This window comes from Onychomys torridus, chromosome 11 (assembly GCF_903995425.1).
Source record: "Onychomys torridus chromosome 11, mOncTor1.1, whole genome shotgun sequence".
In the NCBI taxonomy this organism is placed as follows: Eukaryota; Metazoa; Chordata; class Mammalia; order Rodentia; family Cricetidae; genus Onychomys; species Onychomys torridus.
The window spans coordinates 88,536,367-88,561,759 of NC_050453.1; the positions used below are offsets into that span (position 1 = coordinate 88,536,367).

At 37.5% G+C, this 25,393-nt stretch overlaps 1 protein-coding gene across 3 annotated transcripts in view; it reads left to right on the forward strand.

Moving 5' to 3' along the window:
* Pign (phosphatidylinositol glycan anchor biosynthesis class N) overlaps window positions 1-25,393 on the forward strand; it is a 146,552-nt gene that overhangs the window by 74,449 nt on the left and 46,710 nt on the right. For all 3 annotated transcript variants that reach the window (XM_036202961.1, XM_036202960.1, XM_036202962.1), the window contains 4 exons: window positions 6,946-7,054; window positions 10,453-10,561; window positions 12,767-12,869; window positions 20,885-20,987. In XM_036202961.1, the coding sequence (XP_036058854.1) occupies window positions 6,946-7,054; window positions 10,453-10,561; window positions 12,767-12,869; window positions 20,885-20,987 (424 nt within the window). The remainder of the gene's footprint in view (window positions 1-6,945; window positions 7,055-10,452; window positions 10,562-12,766; window positions 12,870-20,884; window positions 20,988-25,393) is intronic.

Here is a 25,393-nt window from a genome sequence, read left to right on the forward strand (position 1 = left end):
CTAGGTTGTTTCCAGGTTCTGGCTATGGCAAATAATGCTGCTGTGAACATAGTTGAGCATGTATCTTTGTGGTATGGTTGAGCATTCCTTGGGTATATGCCCAAGGATGGTATGGCTGGGTCTTGAGGTAGTTCGACTCCCAATTTTCTGAGAAACCGCCATACTGACTTCCTCAGTGGTTGTACAAGTTAGCATTCCCACCAACAGTGGAATAGTGTTCCCTTTGCACCACATCCTCTCCAACATTGACTGTCATTAGTGTTTTTGATCATAGGTGTAAGGTGGTATCTCAGAGTCGTTTTGATTTGCATTTCTCTGATGATTAAGGATGTTGAGCATTTCTTTAAATGTCTTTCAGCCATTTGTGTTTCTTGTTTTGTGAATTCTCTGTTTAGCTCTTTAGCCCATTTCATTATTGGATTGCTTGGTATTTTGATGTCTAATTTCTTGAGTTCTTTATATACTGTGGAGATCAATCTGTCAGATGTGGGGTTGGTGAAGATCTTTTCCCATTCTGTAGGCTGTCTTTTTGTCTTATTGACCGTATCTTTTGCCCTGCAAAAGCTTCTCTGTTTCAAGAGATCCCATTTATTAATTGTTGTGCTCAGTGTCTGTGCTGTTGGTGTTATATTTAGGAAGTGATCTCCGGTGCCAATGCGTTCAAGAGTACTTCCTACTTTCTCTTCTATTAAGTTTAGCGTAACAGGATTTATGTTGAGGTCTTTGATCCACTTGGACTTGAGTTTTGTGCATGGTGACAGATATGGATCTATTTGTAATCTTTTACATATTGACATCCAGTTCTGCCAGCACCATTTGTTGAAGATACTTTCTTTTTTCCATTGTATAGTTTTGGCTTCTTTGTCAAAAATCAGGTGTTCATATGTGTATGGATTAATGTCAGGTCTTCAATTTGATTCCATTGGTCCGTATGTTAGTTTTTATATCAGTACCAGGGTGTTTTTATTACTATAGCTCTATAGTAGAGTTTGAGGTCAGGGATAGTGATGCCTCCAGAGGTTGTTTTATTGTACAGGATTCTTTTAGCTATCCTGGGTTTTTTGTTTTTCCATATGAAGTTGAGTATTCTTTCCAAGTCTGTAAAGAATTGTGTTGGGATTTTGATGGGGATTGCATTGAATCTGTAGATTGCTTTTGGTAAGATTGCCCTTTTTACTATGTTAATCTTACCTATCCATGAGCATGGAATATCCTTCCATTTTCTGATATCTTCTTCAATTTCTTTCTTTAGAGATTTAAAGTTCTTTTCCAAAAGATCCTGCACTTGTTTAGTTAGTGTTATCCCGAGGTATTTTATATTATTTGTGGCTATTGTAAAGGGTGATGTTTCTCTGACTTCTTTCTCAGCCCTTTTATCATTTGTGTATAGGAGGGCTACTGATTTTTTTGAGTTGATCTTGTATCCTGTCACTTTACTGAAGGAGTTTATCAGCTGTAGGAGTTCCCTGGTAGAATTTTTGGGGTCACTTATGTATACTATCATATCATCTGCAAATAGGGAAAGTTTGACTTCTTCCTTTCCAGTTTGTATCCCTTTGATCTCCTTTTATTGTCTTATTGCTCCAGCTAGGACTTCTAGTACTATATTTAATATATATTGGGAGTGTGAACAGCCTTGTCTTCTTCCTGATTTTAGTGGTATCGGTTTGAGTTTCTCTCCATTTAATTTAATAGTGGCTGCTGGCTTGCTGTAAATTGCCATTATTATGTTTAGGAATGTTCCTTGTATTCTTGATCTCTCTAAGACCTTTATCATGAAGGGGCGTTGGATTTTGTCAAAGGCTTTTTCAGCATCTAATGAGATGATCATGTGGTTTTTTTTCTTTCAGTTTGTTTATATGGTGTATTACACTGACAGATTTTCTTATGTTGAACCATCCTTGCATCCCTGGGTTGCAACCTACTTGGTCATGATGGATAATTATTCTTGGATTTGGTTTGCCAATATTTTGTTGAGTATTTCTGCATCAATGTTCATGAGAGAGATAGATCTGTAATTCTCTTTCTTTGTTGCATCTTTGTTTGGTTTGGGTATCAGGGTAATTGTAACTTCATAGAAAGAGTTTGGTAGTGTTCCTTCTGTTTCTATTGTGTGGAACAATTTGAAGAGTATTGGTGTTAATTCTTCTTTGAAAGTCTGGTAGAATTCTGCGCTGAAACCATTTGGTCCTGGGCTTTTTTGGTTGGGAGACTTTTGATGACTGTTTCTATTTCTTTAGTGATTATTAGTCTATTTAAATGCTTTCTCTGGTCTTGATTTAACTTTGGTATGGGGTATCTATCCAGAAAATTGTCCATTTCTTCCAGATTTTCCAATTTTGTGGAGTACAGGTTTTGTGGAGTACAAGTATGACGTGATGACTCTCTGGATTTCCTTATTGTCTGTTGTTATGTCTCCCTTTTCATTTCTGATTTTGTTAATTTGGGTCCTCTCTCTTTGCCTTTTGGTTAATTTGGCTAGGGGTTTTTCTATCTTGTTGATTTTTTCAAATAACCAACTCTTGTTTCATTGATTTTTTTTCTTTTGTATTGTTCTCTTGGTTTCTATTTTGTTGATTTCAGCCCTCAATTTGATTATTTCCTGGTGAGTTTGTTTCTTTTTGTTCTAGCACTTTCAGTTGTGCTGTTAATTCATTGGTATGAGATTTCTCCATCTTCTTTATGTGTGCATTTAGGGCCCTGAATTTTCCTCTTAGTACTGCTTTCATAGTGTCCCATATGTTTGGGTATGTTGTACTTTCATTTTCGTTGAATTTTAGGAAATCTTTAATTCTTTCTTTATTTCTTCCTTGACCCATTGATATTTCAGGTGAGCATTATTCAGTTTCCATGAGATTGTAGGCTTTCTATAATTTTTGTTGTTGAGGTCTAACTTTAAGGCATGGTGGTCCGATGAGATATAGATATATTCCAATGTTTTTGTATCTGTTGAGATTTGTTTTATGACCAAGCATGTGGTCAATTTTTGAGAAGGTTTCATGGGGTGCTGAGAAGAAGGTATATTCTTTTGTGTTAGGATGGATTGTTTTGTAGATATCTATTACGTCCATTTGAGTCATAACATTTTTTTAGGTCCTTTATTTCTTTGTTGAGTTTCAGTCTGGTAGATCTATCTTTTGGTCAGAGTGGTGTGTTGAAATCTCCTACTACTAATGTGTGGGGTTTGATGTGTGTTTTAAGCTTTAGTAGTGTTTCTTTTATGAATGTGGATGGCTTTGTATTTGAGGCATAAAAGTTCAGGATCGAGACTTCATCTTGGTGTATTTTTCCTGTGATAAATATGTAATGTCCATCCTGATCTCTTTTGATTGATTTTAGTTTGAAGTCTTTTTCATTAGATATTAGGATAGCTACAGCAGCTTGTTTCTTAGGTACATTTACTTGGAAAGCCTTTTCCCAGCCCTTTACTCTGAGGTAGTGTCTGTCTTTGAAGTTAAGGTGTGTTTCTTGTATGCAGCAGAAGGATGGATCCTTTTTTCTTATCCATTCTGTTAGTCTGTGTCTTTTTAAAGGTGAGTTGAGACCATTGATATTGATGGATATTAATGACCAGTGATTGTTGGTTCCTGTTATTTTTGTGGTCGTGTTGTGTTGTCCTTTGGTATTTGTTGGTGTGGGATTAATCTATTGCCTGAGTTTTCATAGGTATGTTTAGCTTCTTTAGGTTGTATTTTTCCTTCCAGTGCTTTCTGTAGGGCTGGGTTTGTGGACAGGTATTGTTTAAATCTGGTTTTATCATGAAATATTTTGTTTACTCTGTCTATGGTGATTGAGAGTTTTGCTTGGTATAATAGTCTGGGTTGGCCTCTGTGGTCTCTTAGTGTCTGCATAACATTTGTCCAGGACCTTCTAGCTTTCATAGTCTCTATTGAGAAGTCTGGTGTTATTCTGATGGGTCTGCCTTTATATGCTACTTGGTCTTTTTCCTTTGCGGCTCTTAATAGTTTTTCTTTGTTCTGTATATTTAGTGTTTTAATTATTATGTGGTGAGGGGACTTTTTTTCAGATCCAGCTTATTTGGTGTTCTGTAAGCTTCTTGTATCTTCATAGGTATTTCTTTCTTTAGGTTAGGAAAATTTTCTTCTATGATTTTGTTGAATATGTTTTCTGTGCCTTTGAGTTGGTATTCTCCTTCTATCCCTATTATTCTTAGGTTTGGTCTTTTCATGGTGTTCCAAATTTCTTGGATGTTTTGGGTTATGACTTTTTTGTCTTTAGTGTTTTCTTTGAGTGATACATCTATTTTCTCTATTGTGTCTTCATTGTCCGAGATTCTCTGTTCCATCTCTTGCATTCAGTTGGTTATGCTGGCTTCTGTAGTTCCTGTTCGTTTAGTCAGGATTTCTATTTCCAGCATTCCCTCAGTTTGTGTTTTCTTTATTGTCTCAATTTCATTTTTCAGATCTTGGATTGTTTCCTTCATCTGTTTAATTACTTTTTCTTGGCTTTCTTTGATTTCTTCTAATTTTTTGTTTGTTTTTTCTTCCATTTCTTTAAGGGAATATTTTTTTCCTCTCAAAGGGAGTTTTTCATTCCCTCTTTAAGGGCCTCTATCCTCTTCTTAAAGTCATTTTTAGGGTTGATTTCTTCTGTTTCTTCTGCCTTGGTATGTTCAGGTCTTGTAGGTGTAGAATCACTAGGTTCTGATTTTGTCATATAGGTCTTCATGTTGTTGCCTGTGTTTTTGCATTGTCCTCTACTCATCTCTTCCTCTGTTTGGCGCAGGCAGTGTCTGAGTCTGAAGGTGCCGCTCTTGTTCTAATTGTTAGTCTTGGTTCACTAGGATTTCTTTGTTAAATTGGTGCTGTTGGGCTCTGTTTCTTTGGGATCAGCTTAGTTGAATCAGTATTAGTGGGTTCTGTATCTGGGTGCTGTTGTTCTCAGTTGGTGTAGAGTGTGCTTATGGTTTCAGTGGTTGTTAGGTTCATAGGGGTTAGTTTCGTTGTTGTTGTTGTTGTTGTGTTTTGGGTTTTTTGGGGGGAGCGAGGGGGAGTAGGGAAAGGTAGCTGTCTGGTCGATGGGGCTCCGATGGGTAGGGCCTAGGAGTTAGAGACCTGATCTGCCGGTCTGGAGATGGGAGCTTACCTGTTCTCAGTCGGTGAAGTGTATACTTAAGATTCTGGTGATCTGGCTAGGTGGTTGGGCGGTGCCTTCTTTTGTGTTCTTGGGTCACATTTTGCTTATTAGTCAACTTCTCAGCTGTTCTTGTTTCCTCAGACTGCAAACTGTAGGTTTCTGATTCTTCTCCCAGATGGATTTCAGCCGAGTAGGGTAGTCTCAGCAACACCTCCAAGTTGTTGGGTTTTGCAAAATTGGCAGCTGGTCCCTGGGTTGGCCTCAGACAGTGTTCAGATCTGTTCTGGTCTCGTCCCACCCAAGCTATACTTTTATATTACAGTATTGCTAAGTTAAAGTTTTGGAACGTTTATGGCGTATACATAGCATGTCAGAAACTAAATTCAAATACTTCTATTTATTTATGTATTGATGTAGATTATCCTGTGAGTTCTTCTGGTGTCTATAAAGCCCTTTCTTTTCTTTTATCAGCCATTGTCCATTTGTCCTGCTCAAGCAGTATTGACATAGGAGGAAATTATAGTATGCTAAAAGGGGCATAAAAATTGCATAAATGGTCTCTGTTGAAATTTGCCATTTGTATATTCCACTAAAGACTGACTCAGAAAGCAAATAAACCTTCTAAAATGTGAAAAATCAAATTTGTGTTTTTGAAAATTATGGTGTTTCCCTCTAAACTTGATTTAAATTGCTATTAATGTTAAATTCATGTTGGCTTCTTGTGATTATTTGCAGTGTATTTTACTCTTAGTTCATAGAGGAAGTTCTATCTCCATTTGGTCTCTCACAGCAGTTCCATCCTCTAGATTACAGAAACAGATACAGGAAACATTTAAGGACAAAGTAAGAAGATCAAATAGGTGTGTAGTGTAACTATCAGAATCCTGTGAGCCCAGTGCACTAAAGCAAAAGAGTTGCCAGTGAGTTAAAATGCAACTTATTTTTTGAAAGAAAGAGAAAAAGCAAAAAAAATTTATTATACAAAGCTGTTTTTCTTTATTTTTATGATTCTCGGATTACTTGAAAAATTAAAACAAATGTCAGCCATGTTCTTGGCCTACATCTTATCATGCATTTGCTTATTTCTATAACAAGCTAATTTTTCCTTAGTTTTCTTAATTTGAGTTCTAGATTGTAACTTGCACATATTTTCAGTTATATTATTCAGGTTTTTATGAATTAAGAAATAGAGTTAAAATTCCTTGATATTAGCCTGTGACTTCAGTGACCATCTTCCTAGCAGTCTAGAAAATGCAATTAGCTACTTCATCATATACAAGATGACTTGTTTAGTGATATATTCCCCCAGCACCTTTGAGACTACTGCCCTACCTTACAGCCATGCCAACTGAGGGATAACAAGATCAAAGGAGTTGTTTAGGAGTGCTGTGTTCTTCTCTGTATGAATGAGTTTTCAGAGTCAGAATCTGCGTGGCAGATGCTGACAGTCATTTGTTTAGCTGTCTCTTCTGTGTATTTGTCAAGTTCAGATTAAGAAACATGGCAGTTGGTGAATAAAAAAGAATGAATTAGAGAAATAAGGTAATAAATACCAAAATTGTGGAATGTGGTTACAAGTAACCCTGCCATGTTCCTGTTCTCCTATTTCCCTCCATTCCTCTGCCAGCTTTACTATTTGTTGATTAATCAAAATGCTTAAGAGTTCTACATTTGAGTAAAGTGTGTCATATTTTCATATGTCTTTAGTATGCTGCTTTTTTTTTTTTGAGCTGAGGATTGAACCCAGGGCCTTGTGCTTGCTAGGCAAACGCTCTACCACTGAGCTAAATCCCCAACCCTAGTATGCTTCTTTAGAAAAGTTTTAATGTGAATTATGTTTTGAAACAGAATCGGTGCAGGCTTGCTGGTTCTTCTGCTGTCCCTGGCTATTGTGACAACTCTCATGAAAAGAAAAATTACTTTGGTAAAGGAGGAGCTGTTGGTACTTCTTTTACAGGTCAGTTATACATTTTCAGTACTGTCTCATACTAACCATATAATAAAATGTATCTTATTGTTATACTCTGTTACATTCTGTGTTCCTATCACTCAAGACTATCAGCTGAGAAATCAGTTTTCTGTTTAAGTTAGCACACAGAAATAAATATAAATAGCAAAGTGTCAGCAAGAAGTAGCCACTGACACCCAGAGCAGCAGTTTAGAAGACTTTAGGGCATCTGACCAAACATGAGCTCCAAGTGCTTCCTCTGGATTGAGATCCGTGTCCCCCCCTCCCCCCGGCCCCAACACACACACACACACACCAGGCTGCTTTGAAGTGGCAGCAGCTGGGAGTGTTGCCATGAAGGCAGCAGATGACAGCCTGATCACACTGACCAACAACTTAAGCACCCTCCCATGGAGATAGGCTTGAGGTGGTTGCTGGCTGTGCTGTAGCAAAAAAAACATTGGCCTCGGTGTTTTGATATTAGTTGGTGTTTTCAGGATGTGTGGTTTTCAGTAATTTAATGCCAGCTTGTTTTTAATATGTCAGTAGAGCAAATAGTTAATGGAGCTGTGAAAGCTAGAGATTACATGGTGCCATAGTTTATAAAATGATGTCTTTGTATAGATAAGAATAGAAAACACTTTTTCAATAGTCCTCTTTAACTTTTTTCTTACTATCAACAATTGGTTTTATTTCTTATTTTAAGATTTAAATTTTTAATTTATTTGTTTTTATTATAATTTTTCTTTATTCTTAAGAATTTCATATATATAAACAATAAGATATATTAACCTCTAATTTCCTCTGTCAGCTACTTGCAGGTCCCATGAATATGTTTCCCCTTCAACTCTATGCATTATTTTGTTTTTATTTTTATTTTTTTTTGGGATTTTACATATGCATATAATGTGCTTTGGTCGTAGCCGATCCCCTTTCCTTCCCTTCCGTTTTCCACCTTATTCCCTAACACTATTCCTTCCCAGCTTCATGTGTTTGCTTCTTACTGAATCTACGTTCTGCTGCATCCCTGAAGAAAACAGACTATTCATCTTCCAGAAGCCATCTCTTGCCATTAATTTCTCTGATGGGGCTGGGGCTTTATGTGCTCCCCACTCCATGTGTGCTGGATTTTGGCTGGCTTAATCTTCTGCAGGTCTATGCATGCAGTCATAGCTGATGTGAGTTCATGTGTGCCGTGGTGCTGTCCTGTGTGACAGTCACCACCTCCGGCTCTTACAGTGATCCTTTTCTCTGTATGCTGACCAATGGCAGGTCTCTGTACTAGTCCCCACCTACTGTAAAAAGTAGTATCTGATGAGAGTTGTAAGATGCTCTGTGGGTAGAAAAGTAAGAATTTAGGGGACATTTAGCTTCTATATCCATTTATCAGAATAATATTGCTAGGTTCTAATCTAGGGCCCATGACCTAGCCAGCCACAGGGTTTTGGTCCAGTTAGCATATCAGGAATGAGCTCTAGCTTGTCGAGGTGAAGTCCAGGCAGAAAGTAACTGGCTAACCCATGATATCTGTGCAGCTATTGCACCTGTAAGCCTGTCCTGACATTCCCATCATTATTGTAGCTGGGTCAGACTTGATTATTTTTCTCCCTCAGTGACATGCAATAACACCTTCTAGCACTGTAAAAGCTAGGCAGTGGGGATGGAGCTTCCAGTGGCCCCTTACTGGTTTCCTGTCATCTATTGGTACTCTATTTTAAACATATATATCCAAAGAATCAAATCTATCCTCCACATAAAGGAGAATACATGCGGTATTTGTCTTTCTGGGTTTCAGGTATCTCACTCAGAATGATTATTTTCAATTTAATCCATTTACTTATAAACTTCATAATTTCATTTTACTTTACCCTTGAGTAATATCCCATTATGTATATATATACCAGCAAGTCCATCTATGTATGGGTGTGAGGCCACCCACTGGAGCATGGGAAACCAACCAGTGGGAACACCCTCCAAAAAGAATGAGTCTCTCTCCCATCGCTGTCAGCTGCCACTAGCTCCTCATTTGGTGGCAATGCCTAGAGAGTACCTCCTCCATCTGTGTCAAAGTGTAGGCTGCTCTTGTGCAGGTAACCAGAGCCCTGTGAATGCATGTGTGCAAGAGCTATGGCCTGTTCAGCTGGTAATAGTTCATCGTGTTACATTTTTCTTACCCATTCATCTGTTATTAATCATCCAGGTTAATGCTCTTTCCTAGCTATTATGACCAGAGTACTGGTGAACATGAGTATTCAAGTGTCTTTGTAGTAGGATATGAGGTCCTTTGGGTGATACAGCCAGGTCATATGTCAGTTCTATTTCTAGTTTTTGAGACACCTCCAGAGTGATATCCAAAGTGTCTACACTAGTTTGCATTGCTACCAACATGCGTTCCCTTTTCACCACTTCCTGTAATGGATAAATAACCATATCTGGAGCTCTACCAAATGCATGTGAGTCTTCTAAAAAAGTTCTCTCATAACACAGCCATCATAATTGTTTCCAAAGCAGTGTGAAATAAAAATATACCATGCTTAAAAGATATGGTAAGTTACGTTCGTTCTTGGAGAGCAGTAGTGAACTCATAAGATGAGACAAAATCCTTTGTAAGCATCCTGTAGAGCCTAAGAACATATGTTTCATTGTAAATGGCACCCTGACTGGCTTTCCTCTAAAGCCGAGGTAATTTTGGCAGAATCTGCCTACAGTAATGAGAGCTTTGACAGTAGTGTGTGTTCCTGACTCTTACTCCAGAGAAGGAATAATATCATATTTAAATTCTTATATACTTTGTTAGAAATACCACTGAGGGACAGCGGTGGTGGCGCATGCCTTTAATCCCAGCACTTGGGAGGCAGAGGCAGGCGGATCTTTGTGAGTTCGAGGCCAGCCTGGTCTACAGAGTGAGATCCAGAAAAGGCACAAAGCTACACAGAGAAACTCTGTCTCAAAAAAACCAAAAAAAACCACTGAGTATTGTATAACCTCATTATAAAGATTTTATATTATCTTAGTAATTAATTCCTGTGTTTGACATATTTTATTGATGCCAAGTCATTTTTTTTTTCTCATTTTGTCATCTCTGAATTTAGAATATGTCTGTCTTAGTTAGGGTTTCTATTGCTATGAAGAGACACAATGACCACAGAAACTGTTATAAAAGGAAAATATTTATTTGGGGCTGACTTACAGTTTCAGAGGTTTAGTCCATTGTTGTCATGGCAAGATAATGTATGTGCCTCATGTCATCCTCAGGCAAGTCTGTGGCTTAGCATGGCAGTACTAACTTGTAGTTCTGGAACACAAGAAGGCAGAGTGGCCCAGTTCCAGTTTTCTCAGCATTTTCTTTCCAGTGTATCACCTTTCCCTGCCTTCCTTTTGCTAACCTGTGTGGTCTGTGTTTTCAGATGGTGAGTACAGCGCTCTCTATGTATGTTGTGTACAGCACACACCACAGTCTGTTGAAGAAAGAAGGCCTGCCTTTTATGAATCAGATTGTGAGCTGGGCAACATTAGGTAAGTGGCCACTCAAACCAAATTGGAAAAATTTACCTCCAGTCAAATATCTTCAAAAATGATACCTTTGTGTCTGCATTTTACTGAAAGAAATGGTTTTGATGAAGGAAAACTGTGGCCAGCTATTATTTCTATTTCTTTCTGGAATTTTACAAAGAAAAGTAGAACTCTTATGAATACATATGAGTAAACAAGAATTACTTAATAGAGTGTTTATGACTTGATAATTGGACTGTGTACTTATGAACATCTTATAATATCTACTGAGTGATTCCAGAAGTTTTTTTTTTAATATTCCATTCTGTATATATACAACATATATTTAATTTTCATATCTGTCTTTATATTTTCAGGTCTTACATAGATCAGAAATAACTAAATTTATGTTTCCATTGTTAAAACCAACAGTGACTAGGTATTTCCCAGCATAGTGCATATTTTATGAAGCTACTTAGTGTTTCCAGTCATGTTCCTCTGTATGGTACCCTCATTTAAGCGTGTTAGATACAGGGTGATGAAAGGCTGTATGGTTAAATGTGCTTACTGCTTTTGCAGAGGATCCAGGATGAGCTCTCGGCACCCACATAGTGGTTCACAACTGCTTCAAAAGTGAATACACAGATAGGGAAGGAATAAAGTCTTAAGGATATTATAGGAATGGAGTTATTTGTACTCTCTGCTCACAATTTTTCAAGTTCCTTTTAGAGGCAGGAGGATCTCCAAGAGTTCCAGACCAGACAGTTCTGCACACTGTCTCAAACAAATCAAAACAAAACAAAAACGAAAACAGTACCCTTGGCCTGGAGTGGTGGTGCATGCCTTTGATGCCACCACTGGGGAGGGAGAGGCCGGTGTATCTCTTAAGTTAATGGCTAGCCTGCTCTATATAGAGAGTTCCAGGTCAGCCAGGTATATGTAGTGAGACCCTGTCTGGAAAGGAGAAGAGAGGGGAGGGGAGGGGAGGGGAGGGGAGGAGAGGGGAGGGGAGGAGAGGGGAGGGAGCTTACTTTACATTACTTATTAAGATAGCAGCTAATACTAAGCAATTTATAGGTAAAATTGTTCTTAAAATTCAAGACAAATTTTCTTGAATGTTATTCCTATTTAGCAGGTATGTAAACTTCTCCTTAGATGGATTAATCAACTTGAGTACCCCAAAAGTAATTAGTGAGTGATTCAGCAAAACTTCACCCAAGTTTACTCTTCTGGGGCTCCTGGGATGTTAGGCGGTCAGGTACGGTCCCTCTCTGAAGCAGCCAAGGGGTTTGTTTGCTTCGCCGCCCCTCAATACCTTGCCCACCTTGAGTAGCTGACTTTCTAGGATGGCTTCTACAACTCTGACTTAGGTGAAGTCGTTCATTCCTGGTCCTGATATACCAAGTAGCATACTACAACTCTAGATGCCACTAATCTGACATTAGACATTATCAATTTCTACATTGTCTTTGAACTTGGACATAAATGTCTAAGAGACAAGTTGCTGAACCTTAATTAAAACATTTTATTTCATTAGAAAATAATAAATTATTTATTGGGGAGTTAATATAATTATATGTAAATGTAATGGTCTTATTAAATAAAAAACACAGAGCTAAATGCAGAGTTAAAAGCCCAAGAGGTCAGAGCAGTAGCTAAGAGCTGAGACTAAAATTGCCTTAGCCCTCACTGCTGCTGCCGTTCTTCCCCCCAGAAAGAGACCTACTTCCTGTGTATCTTTCTGTTCTGCTTTCTCATTGGTTCTAAACCCATCCACATGACCTCATCACTGCCTGTCTATACAGACCTCCAGGTCTCTATGGTTGGTATTGAGATTAAAGGCGTGTGTCTCCATGCTGGCTATGTCCTTGAACATACAGAGATCTGTCTGTCATGGGATCAGGATTAAAGGTGTACACCACCACCACCTGGCTTCTGCTATGGCTTGCTATTAGCTCTGATCCTCAGGCAACTTTATTAACATACAAATAAAACCACATTTCAGCACAAAGGAAATAATTATAGTGATCTGGTTTGAATAAAATAGAGAAAACCTGAGTTATTTAACCCATAATATAATTTAAACAAAGTGTAATTTTAGTTAAGAATGTAATGTTTTGCTTTCTCACAGAAATCCGAGTAGTATTAAAGGTCACACAGAACCTAAGTTGTGTGGGTGCCAGTGGGTTGCCAGGGTCTGCAGAACTGACAGGGACTGTTCTCTTGCAGCCTCTTCGTTGGTTGTTCCACTCCTGAGTTCCACGACTCTCCTTCAGCGACTATCCAGCATACTTCTTTCCTTGATGCCAACCTACTTGCTTCTAAGCACAGGGTATAAACATTTTCTATTTAAAATCTTTTTGAGAATTTCATGAGTGCTGTATTTCATTGTTTCCATGCCTTCCTCTCCCCTCCAGCTCCTCTCCTTCTCAAGTTCTTCTGTAATCATTATTATTACACATTTATATGTATCCACTTTTCTTAAAGTATTTCACAGTTGCAAATTTAAAATTGACTTTTCTTCTTTAGTAGCTAAGCTTTGAAAATAAAACTGTTTTCTGAATCTTACAGGATAAATTATAAAGGTTTTATACTGTTTATACGAGTAGGCAACTTTGTCTATCATTATTTCATTTTTCTCATTATTTTCATTGCATTGTCTGCCATCTCTTTTTCCTTGTAGGAATTGCTGAAATTTTATTTAGTTATAGTGTTAGGGAATCCTGACAGGTTATGGCAGAATTTTAAATCACAATTTAACTCCTTTAAGGCTTACATCCATAACAGCTTTTATCACCTGAACTGAAGAGGTTTGGACTTATCAGTCTGCCTTACCTTTGTCAAAACATAAAACCTCAGCTCTGGCACATAAAACATTTCCCCTTTCTATAGACAGAACTTCTCATGATGCTCTTGGTTTGAGAGCATGGATAACTGCTTTCACAGTTATGATCTCATCCTTCTTTGCTCGTTATTGGTATTAGTTAGTGTTGGGATTTCTGTGTATAAAAGATTTAGGGATTCAAGTTACAGTGCCCACTTTTGCTTTTTCATAGTATGTGTGATTGGAGCCACTGTTAAAACTTCTTTTATTTAAAAAAAAAATCTTAATTACCTGTTAGTGAATGCAGGTGGGTATACAAGGGAATTATGACAGCTTATAAAGCTTGGACAGTCCTCTGATGATTCTGAATATAATGAACCCTTGGTGAGCAGACCAGGCAGCAGACTTCAGGTAAATCTACTTAAGATCCTGAAGTACACTTCCTGTCTGGGACTTCCCATTCCATGGAGGGAGCAGTTCATTCTCACGCATTGCTCCCCACCTCCCCATCACCTACTAGATGTTTATAAGTGAGGATTCCAGGGCTACAGCACAAAACCACTGCAGCAAACCCTGAATAAAGTGACACAAAGCAGAGTCTGATTTTGTTTCTAATATTCCTCATAGATTACTCTAAAGCAGTGGGTCTCAAGTTGTGGCAACCCCTTTGGGGGTTGAACTACCCTTTCACAGGGGCTGCTTATCAGATATTCTGCATATCAGATATTTATTTACAATATGACTCATAATAGTAGCAAAATTATAGTTATGAGGTAACAACAAAAATAATTTTATGGTTGGGGGTCCCCACAACATGAGGAACTGTATAAAGGGTCTTTGCATCATTAGGAAGGTTGAGGACAACTGTGCTAAAGCATGAAATGGTAGATGAGAGCCAGTGTCCAGAATAGAGCTGCAGTACAGCTTCTGAGGCGAACGACTGTAGCCCACTACAATAGGCCACATGAAACAAGGAATACTTTGCACTTTGCTAAATGAGGGTTGCTGTGGCCTTGTGCCTTGACAAATATGCTATTTTTTTAATGCATTTTAAAGTATGCTGTAAGGTTGCAGTGTAACTTGGGTTGAAAGCTTGTCCAGCATGTGCTAGGCCCTGAGTTCAGTATTCAGCACCACCAAAGAAAAAGAGAGTCTTCAAATATTTCAATTTGTTCATTATTACTTGAAATATAATACTTTGTTTTTATTCTTGCTTTTACATGTATTGCAATTCAAATATCCCTTTGGTATAAGGAATTTATTTACAAAGAAGTTAATTCACTTTTGTTTGAAATTGAAAATCTCTAGGGCTGGATTGATGGCTCAGCAGTTGAGACTGCTTGGTGCTGTGGCACAAAAGACTGGTTCCCAGCATCAACATTGGAAGCTCACAACTATAGCTCCAGCTCTAAGCACCCCAGGGTCCTCTTCTAGCCTCTCAGGGAACTTGCATGCATGAGCACAAACTGGCGTGAGAACACATGCATATGAAAAGAAATCTCTTTTAAATATTCAATTTTTTTTTCTTTTGTTTTTGGAACAGGGTCTCACTGTATAGACCAGCTTTGCATGGAACTCACAGAGGTTTGCCTGACTCTTCATTGAGTGCCTGGATTAAAGGCATGTGCAATTATAACAAAATTGAAATTTTCTCACCAAATAGATTTAAACAAAGAATTTGGTGGGTTGATTTGCCACAAACCCTGAAACATTACTTTAAAATTCAGTGAAGGCAGTTTTATAGTTTCTGTGTGGACTTTAAAGGGAAGCATTCTTGCCTCCCACCTCCCCCACCCCTCCTAAAGAACTCATTGTGTAGCCCAGCTAGACTCAAACTCCTGCTTCAGGCTCCTGAGCACTGACATCCCAGACATGTCACCAAGCCTGGTTTAACATTTGAATTTGATTTTATTTAATCCTTCCTTACATCCTATGAGGAGGAAAGGTGCTTACTTTAGAACAAATGATAAACAGGACAGACAAATTGAGTAAATACCACAAATATTTCAAATTTTGGCTAAAACATGGGATCTTGATCCAAATTAGACTCAGCCCAAAATTCACCATGGTGCTATCAACAGGTTATTCTCAATTTAAATGAATTTGTAAGGCATCTAGGGTCCAAGGCCTGAGTCACTCTTTAGGAATCTTGGCTGTCCTAACTAAGTATTGCAGAGACATTCAGATAGTGTTTGCCAATGGACCTTAAGTTCTTGTAGACTGCAGATATGAAGTGAAGTGGGCACTAAATCCCCTCACCAAAGGTCCCCACCCCCCCAAACCCTGTTTTTTACATTCTCCCTGACTGACATATTTGTGCACCACAGCTATGAACATATAACATGGACATCATGAAGACTTTTCTTAGTTGCTTAATAAAGAAATCTTATGCTGAGATTGCTTCAAGATGTACAGTTTTGAAATAAATCTTGAAGTGTGTAAGAATCTAGTTGTTCTTATTTGAAACAATTTATATTTCCCCACATTATTTTTAATATTTTAGAATAAATAATTTTATTATATTAGCACTCTACAAATTAAAATATCTGAAAGTTTTTGGTCTATATAAGAAATTAAAGGATAAAATCTCATCATTTGGGGATGACGTTGTTCTATCAAGAAGTCACACTTGGCCAGGCTGTGGTGGCACACGCCTTTAATCTGAGCACTAGGGAGGCAGAAGCAGCCAGATCTCTATGAATTCGAGGACAGCCTAGTCTACAGAGTGAGTTTCAGGACAGCAACGCTACTCAGAGAAACCCTGTCTTGAAAAACAAAACAAATCATACTTAGAGGTTTGTTTGAGAAAATAAGTATTTTAGAATAAAGAAATAAGTGCTAATTTTTTAACAGTCACTTAGTAATGATTTGGCCTTTTTCATGTTCAAAGGAGTGTGTAATAGATTTTAAAAATGGTGGAACATGCCTGTAATTCTAAGCACTCAGGAGGCTGAGGCAACAGTCTGAATTTGATACCAGCCAGTGCTATATAGCAGGAATCTGTCTTTTAAAAACCAAAGCCTTGGTATCTTGGATTCTTTTCCTGTTGCTGTGATAAATACTCTGACAAAGACTTAAGAGAGGGGATGGTTCTATACTGTAGTTCCAGGGTGTGGTCCATCACGATAGGGGATTCAAGGTGTCGAGCTGAAGCACCTGGTCACAGGCATCCGTAATCAGCAGTAGAGAGCCGTGACAGCATGTTAGTGCTCATGTTACTTCTACATTTTGTGCAGGTCGGAGTCCTCTTCCAGAGAATGGTACTGCCCTCAATTGACATGATCAGGGTAATCCTTCACAGGCATGCCTGCAGGCCCATCTAGCTGATTATGGAGTCTGTTAAGTTAACAAAAAAGACAAATGATCACACAGGGAACGTAGAATACTCTCTATAATGCACAGGGGTCTGGCTTCAGTTCTTGGTAGTGCAAAAATTCAATTAATAATAAAGAATAAAATATAAATCTTAGAAATAGATCAAGATTAGAAACAAAGGAGTATAAGGAAGAAAGGATAGGTTAAGTTTGGTTATAAGTAAAAATAAATATTTCTTAATATAGCATGAGTTTATCCTGTAACTTACTTCCTTCGAGACAAGTTTTATGATAGTATTTTCAATCTCAATTTAATGGTCTTGAGAGACTGTCAAACAGATTATCAGAATGACATCTATTTTATTTTAGGAAAATCAAAACCAGGAAAGTTCATGCCTAAAACCAGAATATTACTGCTGAGTATGGCCTTATTAATGAATGTATTAAGAGACATTATTCAACATCAGAGTCTGTATTTAGCTTTTAAAAAATGGTCTTAAAACTGTTCTAGTCACTCAGGTTACTACAGTTTCTTGGTTTCTTACTAGTTTTACAAATAGTGAAGTTCATCACAGTTTTGGGCAAAATAGACGTTTCTCTGTATAATTTAGTGAATATTCAGACAGAAGAGGTTCTTAAATGCAGCTTTATTATATTATAGAATAATAGTAATCTTAAATTCTAACAATGCATCCTTGATTTAATGAATAAAAAAGACTCATTAGTAATCAGCCCTGAGTTAATTTTATGCAAATGAAAGCTATTAAAATGAAAGCTTGAAAATAGTTTAAGTTGTTAAATATTTCCTTCTAAAATTTTATTTACATTATTCCTTTGCTTGGCAAAATATGATACAAATCTAAATGCATTTTCAGCCCATTCCAGTCTGCATAGAGGTCAAACCAGCAGATTGCAATTTAGGGTTCAGTGTTTCATTATATTCTCTTCAGATACACAATGACATTTTATTGGTCTTTCCATATTAATTTCGATTTGTAGGCTGTATATGAAAATTGTCTCAAGAATTAAAGTCTCTTAGAAGGACTGTTTCTATCTGATCTTGTCTGCACTTTGGAAAGGGCCAGAGCTCTGAAGGACTGAGCAATTTATGGCTGTGTATTATTAGAAAGAATGACTTTCACATACAGCTGAGACTGTTTGTAAAAGTCATGGTACTGTGGGGCTGCATAGATGGGCACAGAGGGCCGGTTGCTCTTTCAGAGGAGCCAAGTTCAGTTCCCAGAATCTATATGGTATAAAAAACCTTCTGTAACTGCACTTCCAGGGGATTCAGTGCCCTCCTCTGGCCTCTTTGCATACCAAACATGCGTGCAGCAAACACATGTTCATGTAGGCAAAATACTCATCCATAAAAAATAAAATAGACCAATCTTTTCAAAGTCATGATCTGCCTTTTCCTAGATCCAATTAATCAAGTTCTTTTTCTTTTACATTGCCAGCATTGTGCAGACACACTAAGCAGACAAACCAAAAGAACCATTACTGTGGTGCAGGTCTGCAGTGGAGCTGCTCATGGCTATAAATAAGAATTGTGTTTTGCAGTGTTACAGTAAAAACTGGGAAGTTGATTTTATTGGTTAGGAACTGAATAACTTTGAGTGGTGGAACAGGGTTGGTGGCGTTCAACCTCATGTGTAAGTGGACTAAACTTTAAAGAATGGCCAAGATACAGGCATTCCAATTTTTCCCCAGTGTTTTAAGTCATTGTAATGATAATAGTATCACCACCTTCTGATAGAGTGGGGTAAAGAAGGAAATGATTACTTGTACTGTTCAGACTCTGGTGTATTTCTTTCCAGCTTTTAACATCTAATTAATCATAGTACATAGAGTATTTTCTATCTTTTTTCCTACTTATTTTAGAAATATTTTTTCATATAGATCATTGGCTTCCTTTACCATTATAGTAGACATCTAATATTTTGTGATATGAATGCACTTTGATTTACTTAGCTGTTCTTCTGGATATATATATATATATATATTAGTATTAGAATATATTATTATACTGTGTATTACATATATGTTTTATATATATAAAATGTTCTTTGTTTGTTTTTGAGACAAAGTCTCAGGTAGCCCAGACTGGCCTCAAACTCACTATGGTCAAGGATGATGATGAACTTTTTTGATCATTCTACCTCTACCTCCTGAGTGCTGGGATTACAAGCATGTGCTGCAATCATTTCTTGCTTGTGTAGTGCTGGAGATGAAGCCAGGACTTCATGTGTACTTGGCAAGCAAGCACTCTACCAACTGAATCACATTTCCAGCTCAGTAGTGCTATTTATACTTTCCAATTCTTGTTTTCTTATTTGTTTTTAATTTTTGTTTCTGTCATTTTAAGCTAATTTTAAAAAATACTATTTGGAAGTTGATTTTATGGTTAGTAACTGAATAGACTTTGAGTAGTGGAACTGGGTTGGTGGCTATGAAACTGGCTGTTTCTGTTTTCCGAGTGTTTGTACAGTTTGGATATTTTTTATATAGTTTTCACTATGAGGTATAAAGCCCATTAAGCATGAGCTTTTAAAAAGAATTCTATTTGTTTTAAAAACAGTGCTATTTTATATTACCAACAAACTATAAGAGGTGTTATTTTGTCATATCTTTAGTAGTGCTATTTTTCTTTTCAAATAAGAATGCCAAATACAGTTTTAATGGGCTATAAATGACTGTGCTTTGTACTGTTTTCTGTACATTTTGCTAGTAATATTTTCTCATGTATATAGTCTATGCTCATATCTTAGGACATTCTGTATGCTACACACTGGGTGATTGTATATTTTTCCTCAAATCTACATGTTTCTGCCCAGTCTTCAGTATCTTTGTTTTATCATTGTGGTAGAGTTGAAAGCATTTCGTTTCTTTTGTATTTTCATATCTGGGAAATAGTGTCATAGGGCCTAGAGTTCAGTGGTAAAAGGTGAAGCAAGGTTATATTATGTCTTTTTGTTTTGAAGCTTCCAATCAAGTTACTTATTCTTTCAGAGCCACTTGTGAGCTAGACCTGCATAGTAGCCACTCTGTTCATAAAGTAGGAGGTATATAAATGTGTTTGTATGATCAAAGCAGAGTGGTAAGTGCTGCAGTAGAGTATTTGGGGATTGTGGAGGTGCAGCCAAGCTAGAGCAGAAGCAGTTTGTAAAAGGCTTGACACTGTTACCTTGAGTATTTCTTTTGTGTTTTGTGTGTCCTGACCTTCATCTTACAGAGATACAGGTACATTGATAATCTTTGTCTTGTGAACGTGAAAGACCATTATTGCCGCCTTTTGTAAACATCTTTAAACTCATAGTGCACATGTCTGATTTTCTTAGATTGTGGTTTACGAATTTTTTTTATATTTTGGTACATAGCATTAGATGGTATTCCATTATAGAAGGTGTTTCTATAAACAGAGTATGAGAGTCTATTTCAGTGTACTCTTGTCAACACTATGTTTTTATGTTGACAAACATGTTAAGTAAATATGGCAACTCATTTTTGTTTTGATTTCCCTCTCAGTTATTGATATAGTCAGACATATTTTCATGGATTTATTGACCCTTTTATTTTCTCATTAGGGGTTTATATTCTTGTATCAAACGTAGAAAGTTTGCAATATTTGTCTTGCTCTTATACATATATTAGTGATTGTACATCTAAATTATCTTTTTACCTTTGTCTTAGCATTTTCTTTCTTTTATGAGTAGCTGCTACCTTCTTTAGGAATGCTTTTTAAATATTTCCACTATTTTAAACATGTAAGTATCTGAAGATTTAATGAAGTTCAAAAGAAGATACTGTTGACGATGAAATTTAAATCTATCTTTCTTTCCTATCATTGCATGGAAAACTTAAAAGATTTTGAGTATTACTGCAATTATTTTTTAAGGTTTATTTCATTTTTATTTTATGTATATGACTGTTTTGCCTTCATGTATATGCACTATGTGTGTACTCAGTGCCTACAGAGACCAAAAGAGGATAACAAATCCTTTGGAACTGGCACCACAGACTATTGTAAGCCACCATGTGGGTGCTGGGAACCAAACCTGGATTCTCTTTAAGAGCAACAATTGCTCTTAACTGCTGAGCTATCTCTCCAACCCAATCACAGTCAATTTAAGAATAAATTGCTAGTTTTGATTTTCAGCATTCTCTGTTAACGTTTTCATCTCCGTGCTCACACTTCCCACCTCTTAGGTATGAAGCTCTCTTTCCGTTAGTGTTGTCCTGCTTGATGTTTGTCTGGATACACATAGAACAAGAGACCGTGCAGCAGCCTGGTGTGTCCTTTACACAGAAGGTTTGTTTGCCATTTTGTTTTCAAATATTCTCTGTGCTACAGGAGTGTTACAGTGTTATTTCGTCAAAAATTCTTTCTACCTAGAATTCTAGCATTGAAAAAACTTAGCAAATTTTACTTGGTATTAATAATTAAGGTAAACATAAGGGAAATTTTCATTTATAATAAAACACAATTGTACAATTTTGTATGACATGCATGTGTTGGGTTTTTCCTAGAAAATAATTAAAAACCAGATTTTTAAAAATTCCCATATAAGCCGGGCGGTGGTGGCACAAGCCTTTAATCCCAGCACTCTGGAGGCAGAGCTAGGCAGATCTCTGTGAGTTCAAGGGCAGCCTGGGCTACCAAGTGAGCTCCAGGAAAAGGCGCAAAGCTTCACAGGGAAATCCTGTCTTGAAAAACAAAAAAACAAAATTCCAATATAAGGTGAATTGTAGTTGGAGTTTTTCTGCCTGGCCCAGTCAGGACAAATCTCTCTTACCCGCCAGTCCCATAGTCGCTCAGACCCAACCAAGAAAGCACACAGAGACTTACATTGTTTAGAAACTGTATGGCTGTGGCAGGCTTCTTGTTATCTACTTATTCTATCTTAAATTAACCCATTTCTGTTAGTCTATACTTTGCCACATGGCTTGTGGCTTACCCGTGTCTTTACATGTTGCTTTTCATGGCGGTGGCTTGCAGTGTCTCCCTCCACCCAGCCTTCCACCTCCCAGAATTCTCTTCTCTCTTGTCCCACCTATCCTTCCTGCCTGGCCACTGGCCATTCAGAACTTTATTTACACAGAGCGATATCCACAGCACTTCCCTTTTTCTTTTTCTTTTTTTTTAAGGAAGGTTTTAACTTTTACATAGTACAATTACATATAACAAAACAGTCATCAAGCAAGAATTAGTTACAATATTAAAGAAGATATCCTATCTATCTTATATTTATGAGTCTAAGGTTTTATATCTAACTTATCTTTTATCATAACTGAGGAAATTATAACTATCTAGTCTTCAACCATATCAAAGACCTCAGAAGGATATAATATTACCTGAGAACCGGGAGAAGGATGTAAGCATTTTTTAGGAGTCTTGCAAGAGTAGACAGAGACAGCTGGCAGCCTGGACAGTCACCTAATGTTCCTTTGTAAAGTTGGGACATTTGTCTTTAGCCCACAGGGCTAGAGTCACCTGGTCACTTCTCTCAGTGTCCTGTAGAATGTCTGGCAGTTTCCTCTGCGAAGCAGGACCCTGAAGGACCATTTTGTCAAGCAAAGTTTAGTGATCACCTTTTTATGGGTCCTGCATGTCCAGTCGATCAAGCAGTCCAGGCAAGAACAGTTTCTTGTCCTAATGGCTATTTTTGCCAAGGTGAAGATAAACTCCATAGGAAGTGTCTTCAATGCCCATCCTCCTCTCTGAAGTAAATCGGTGCTGCCAGAAGCAGACATGTCTCACTGTCCAGAAAGTCTAAATTTTAAAAATATTTTAAATGCCATATTCTGAAGGTCTTTGAAGTATTTGAAGATTACCTATCTATCTGAAATATCTCTATGTATACCTAGAAGACTTAACTAACATTGCTATGAGTATGATTATCACAGATGATTAATTATTAATCTATTTTTAATTATCCATTACAATTTTAAATGAGCTATACATACATAATACCTCAAACATGAGTAGAAATATACACATAGTATAGCAAAATTAACTTTAAGTTTGTATCAATAGACTAAAATCTATACCAATGTAAAACATTTTAAACAAGTTGTTGCTCTTTAGAAGTAAGTTCCTTAATCTACCCTTTCATCCTATTATATCTATATCATATCCCCTTTTCTTCTTTAGAAAGAGATCACATTTATAATCAACCTGCTTTAAAGAAAAATATTGGTTTTTCTCTGTCCCACACCAGAGGGCTCTTCTGATTTGGGACACAAGAATCTCTTAACCTTTTTTTTTTTTTTTTTTTTTAAACAATGTGCTTGGGTTTAGAGAAGGAGTGAGCCAATTCCATCTCCAAAGCCAGCTGGGAATTTGGGTGTAGTTTTTCTTACTACTTCCTGCTGGAGGGGGCCGCTGTATCTTATGGGGATACAAAGAAAATTTTAGGATTATGGAATAGTCTGTGATGGTGAACCTCTGAGCCAGTTGCCTTGAAATCATTCTGGATGTTGGATCATCTGGGCTATGGTATCATCTGAGACCTTTCAGTGGTCTTGGCTAATCAAACCTGATGTATCTTAATCTGGAACAAATCCACAGCCTCTGGCTTTCTGTGGAAACAAAAGCAGAGACGCTTTTCCAAAGTAACATATCCTTATATCCAAATTTTGAAGTCAAGGTATGTTTAAAATTTACATATTTGTTTAACTCAACAGCTTTTATGATCAAACCTTTTTCTGCAGTTAAAAATCCCAAAGACAAGACAAACCAGATTCTCTGTGTAATATCCATCTTTGTAAGACGGAAACACCACTGTGGCTGCTGGCTCCACCCACCCCAGCTTCCCAACATGGCAGTGGTACAGTTTACCACCAGCTCTGGGTCTGAAGCCATGTGTACCATCAACTATCAGAAGCAGTTCTAGCAAAGCAGTGCATAGCCCAGAACCTTTTTTTTTTTTTTTTTTTTTTTTTTAACTTGCAAAGGCTAAATCTACCATGCAGCAGAGTAAAGTGCTGCTTGTAGACTCCTCATTCCTGCCACACTGCAGGTCAGATGCACATGCCAGGAACCCGCCATAGTAGCTCAAACCGGCAGGCTGCCGCTAACTTGAGACAGATAACTAGGAAGCTGTTTTTAGCTCCTTTTTAGAACCTTTTCTCTCAGGTTTTAGGTAGAAAGTCTTGCCCCATGTTGGGCGCCATTTGTAGCTAGAGTTTTCCTGACTGGCCCAAGTCAGGACAAATCTCTCTTACCCTCCAGTCCCATAGTCGCTCAGACCCATCCAAGAAAACACACAAACTTATATTGCTTACAAACTATATGGCCGTGGCAGGCTTCTTGTTATCTACTTTTTCTATCTTAAATTAACCCATTTCTGTTAGTCTATACTTTGCCACATGGCTTGTGGCTTACCCGTGTCTTTACATGTTGCTTCTCATGGCAGCGGCTGGCAGTGTCCCTCTCCACCCAGCCTTCCACCTCCCAGTATTCTCTTCCCTCTTGTCCCACCTATCCTTCCTGCCTGGCCACTGGCCATTCAGAACTTTATTTACACAGAGTGATATCCTCAGCAGTGAATAACACATGTCAGTTGATAAAAGTGCTTGATAATTGGAGCTGCACATGCATGCCATGGCATGTGCACTCTGCGTACTTGTCCCCCAGCATATGCACACACCTGGTTTCATCTAGGTTCCCTCTGACAGTTCACTTGATCATCAGGTGATGTTTAATTAGCTATCGTTGTTTCTCTAGTCATCCTTATCCAAGGTGCTCACTTTGTCATCTCAGTGACTGTGGCCTCTAACTGTATCTTTGACAGTTTGCACACTATGCTGTGCTTAGAACTGGACAAAAGACAATCACTTTTAGAGGATGTCATCATCTGAGGTGTTAGAAAGTTATGTGATCTCTCTCATCTGTTTTAGAACTAAGGTAATTCTGAGAAATTGGTGACAGAACACTAAATTTTACTGAGGTCAGGTAAAGAAAGACTGAGTGCTTTTGTATACCACTGCCCTTACCTAGCTCCGGCTGCCTCCCAAGAGGCATTGCTCATTCAGAATAACTTTCCAGTATAGAAGCTGCTGTATTGGTGTGCATGTGTGAGAACCAGTCTGATCATTGTAAAGAATCAAGAATTATTCTTGATAGTATTTCAGGAGAGGGAAGATAACTACATTGCTTTAAAATTCTACTTTTAACTAAAAGCAAGAGTTTTTGTTTCTGTTTTTTGTTTGTTTGTTTGTTTGTTTGTTTGTTTTCAGAAAAAAATTTCAAAGCATGCCAGGTATTTAGGGTATCTAGGCAATGGAGAGAGTTCTCCTTTCAACTCTCTTTTGGCTTCTTTTCTGGGACTGGGGGCCTAAATAAGAGTGTCTCCACCTTATTTAATGGAGTAACTTTCCCTTTTATCAAAGACGGAAGTATTTTGCCTTTATAAGGAAAAAATAATAATGTATCTGCAAAATAGAATTAGCAGAACAAGTAAGGGAATACATGTTTACTTTGTGCCATCTTTTTAATATTATATAACTGATTTAAGAAGACAAGAAAACTGATAAATGAGGCCTCTGAATAGCAATTTGAAAGTGGAATATTTATATAGGGCAGGAAAAAGATCAATTCTTACTTTAATGATGTGATAATACTACAACTCCATGTAGCATCTTATCATATTTTGCTTTCCAGTGGATTGTATTAAGATGTAACTAAGCTATTTTACTGTTGTGGGGTTTTCTTTT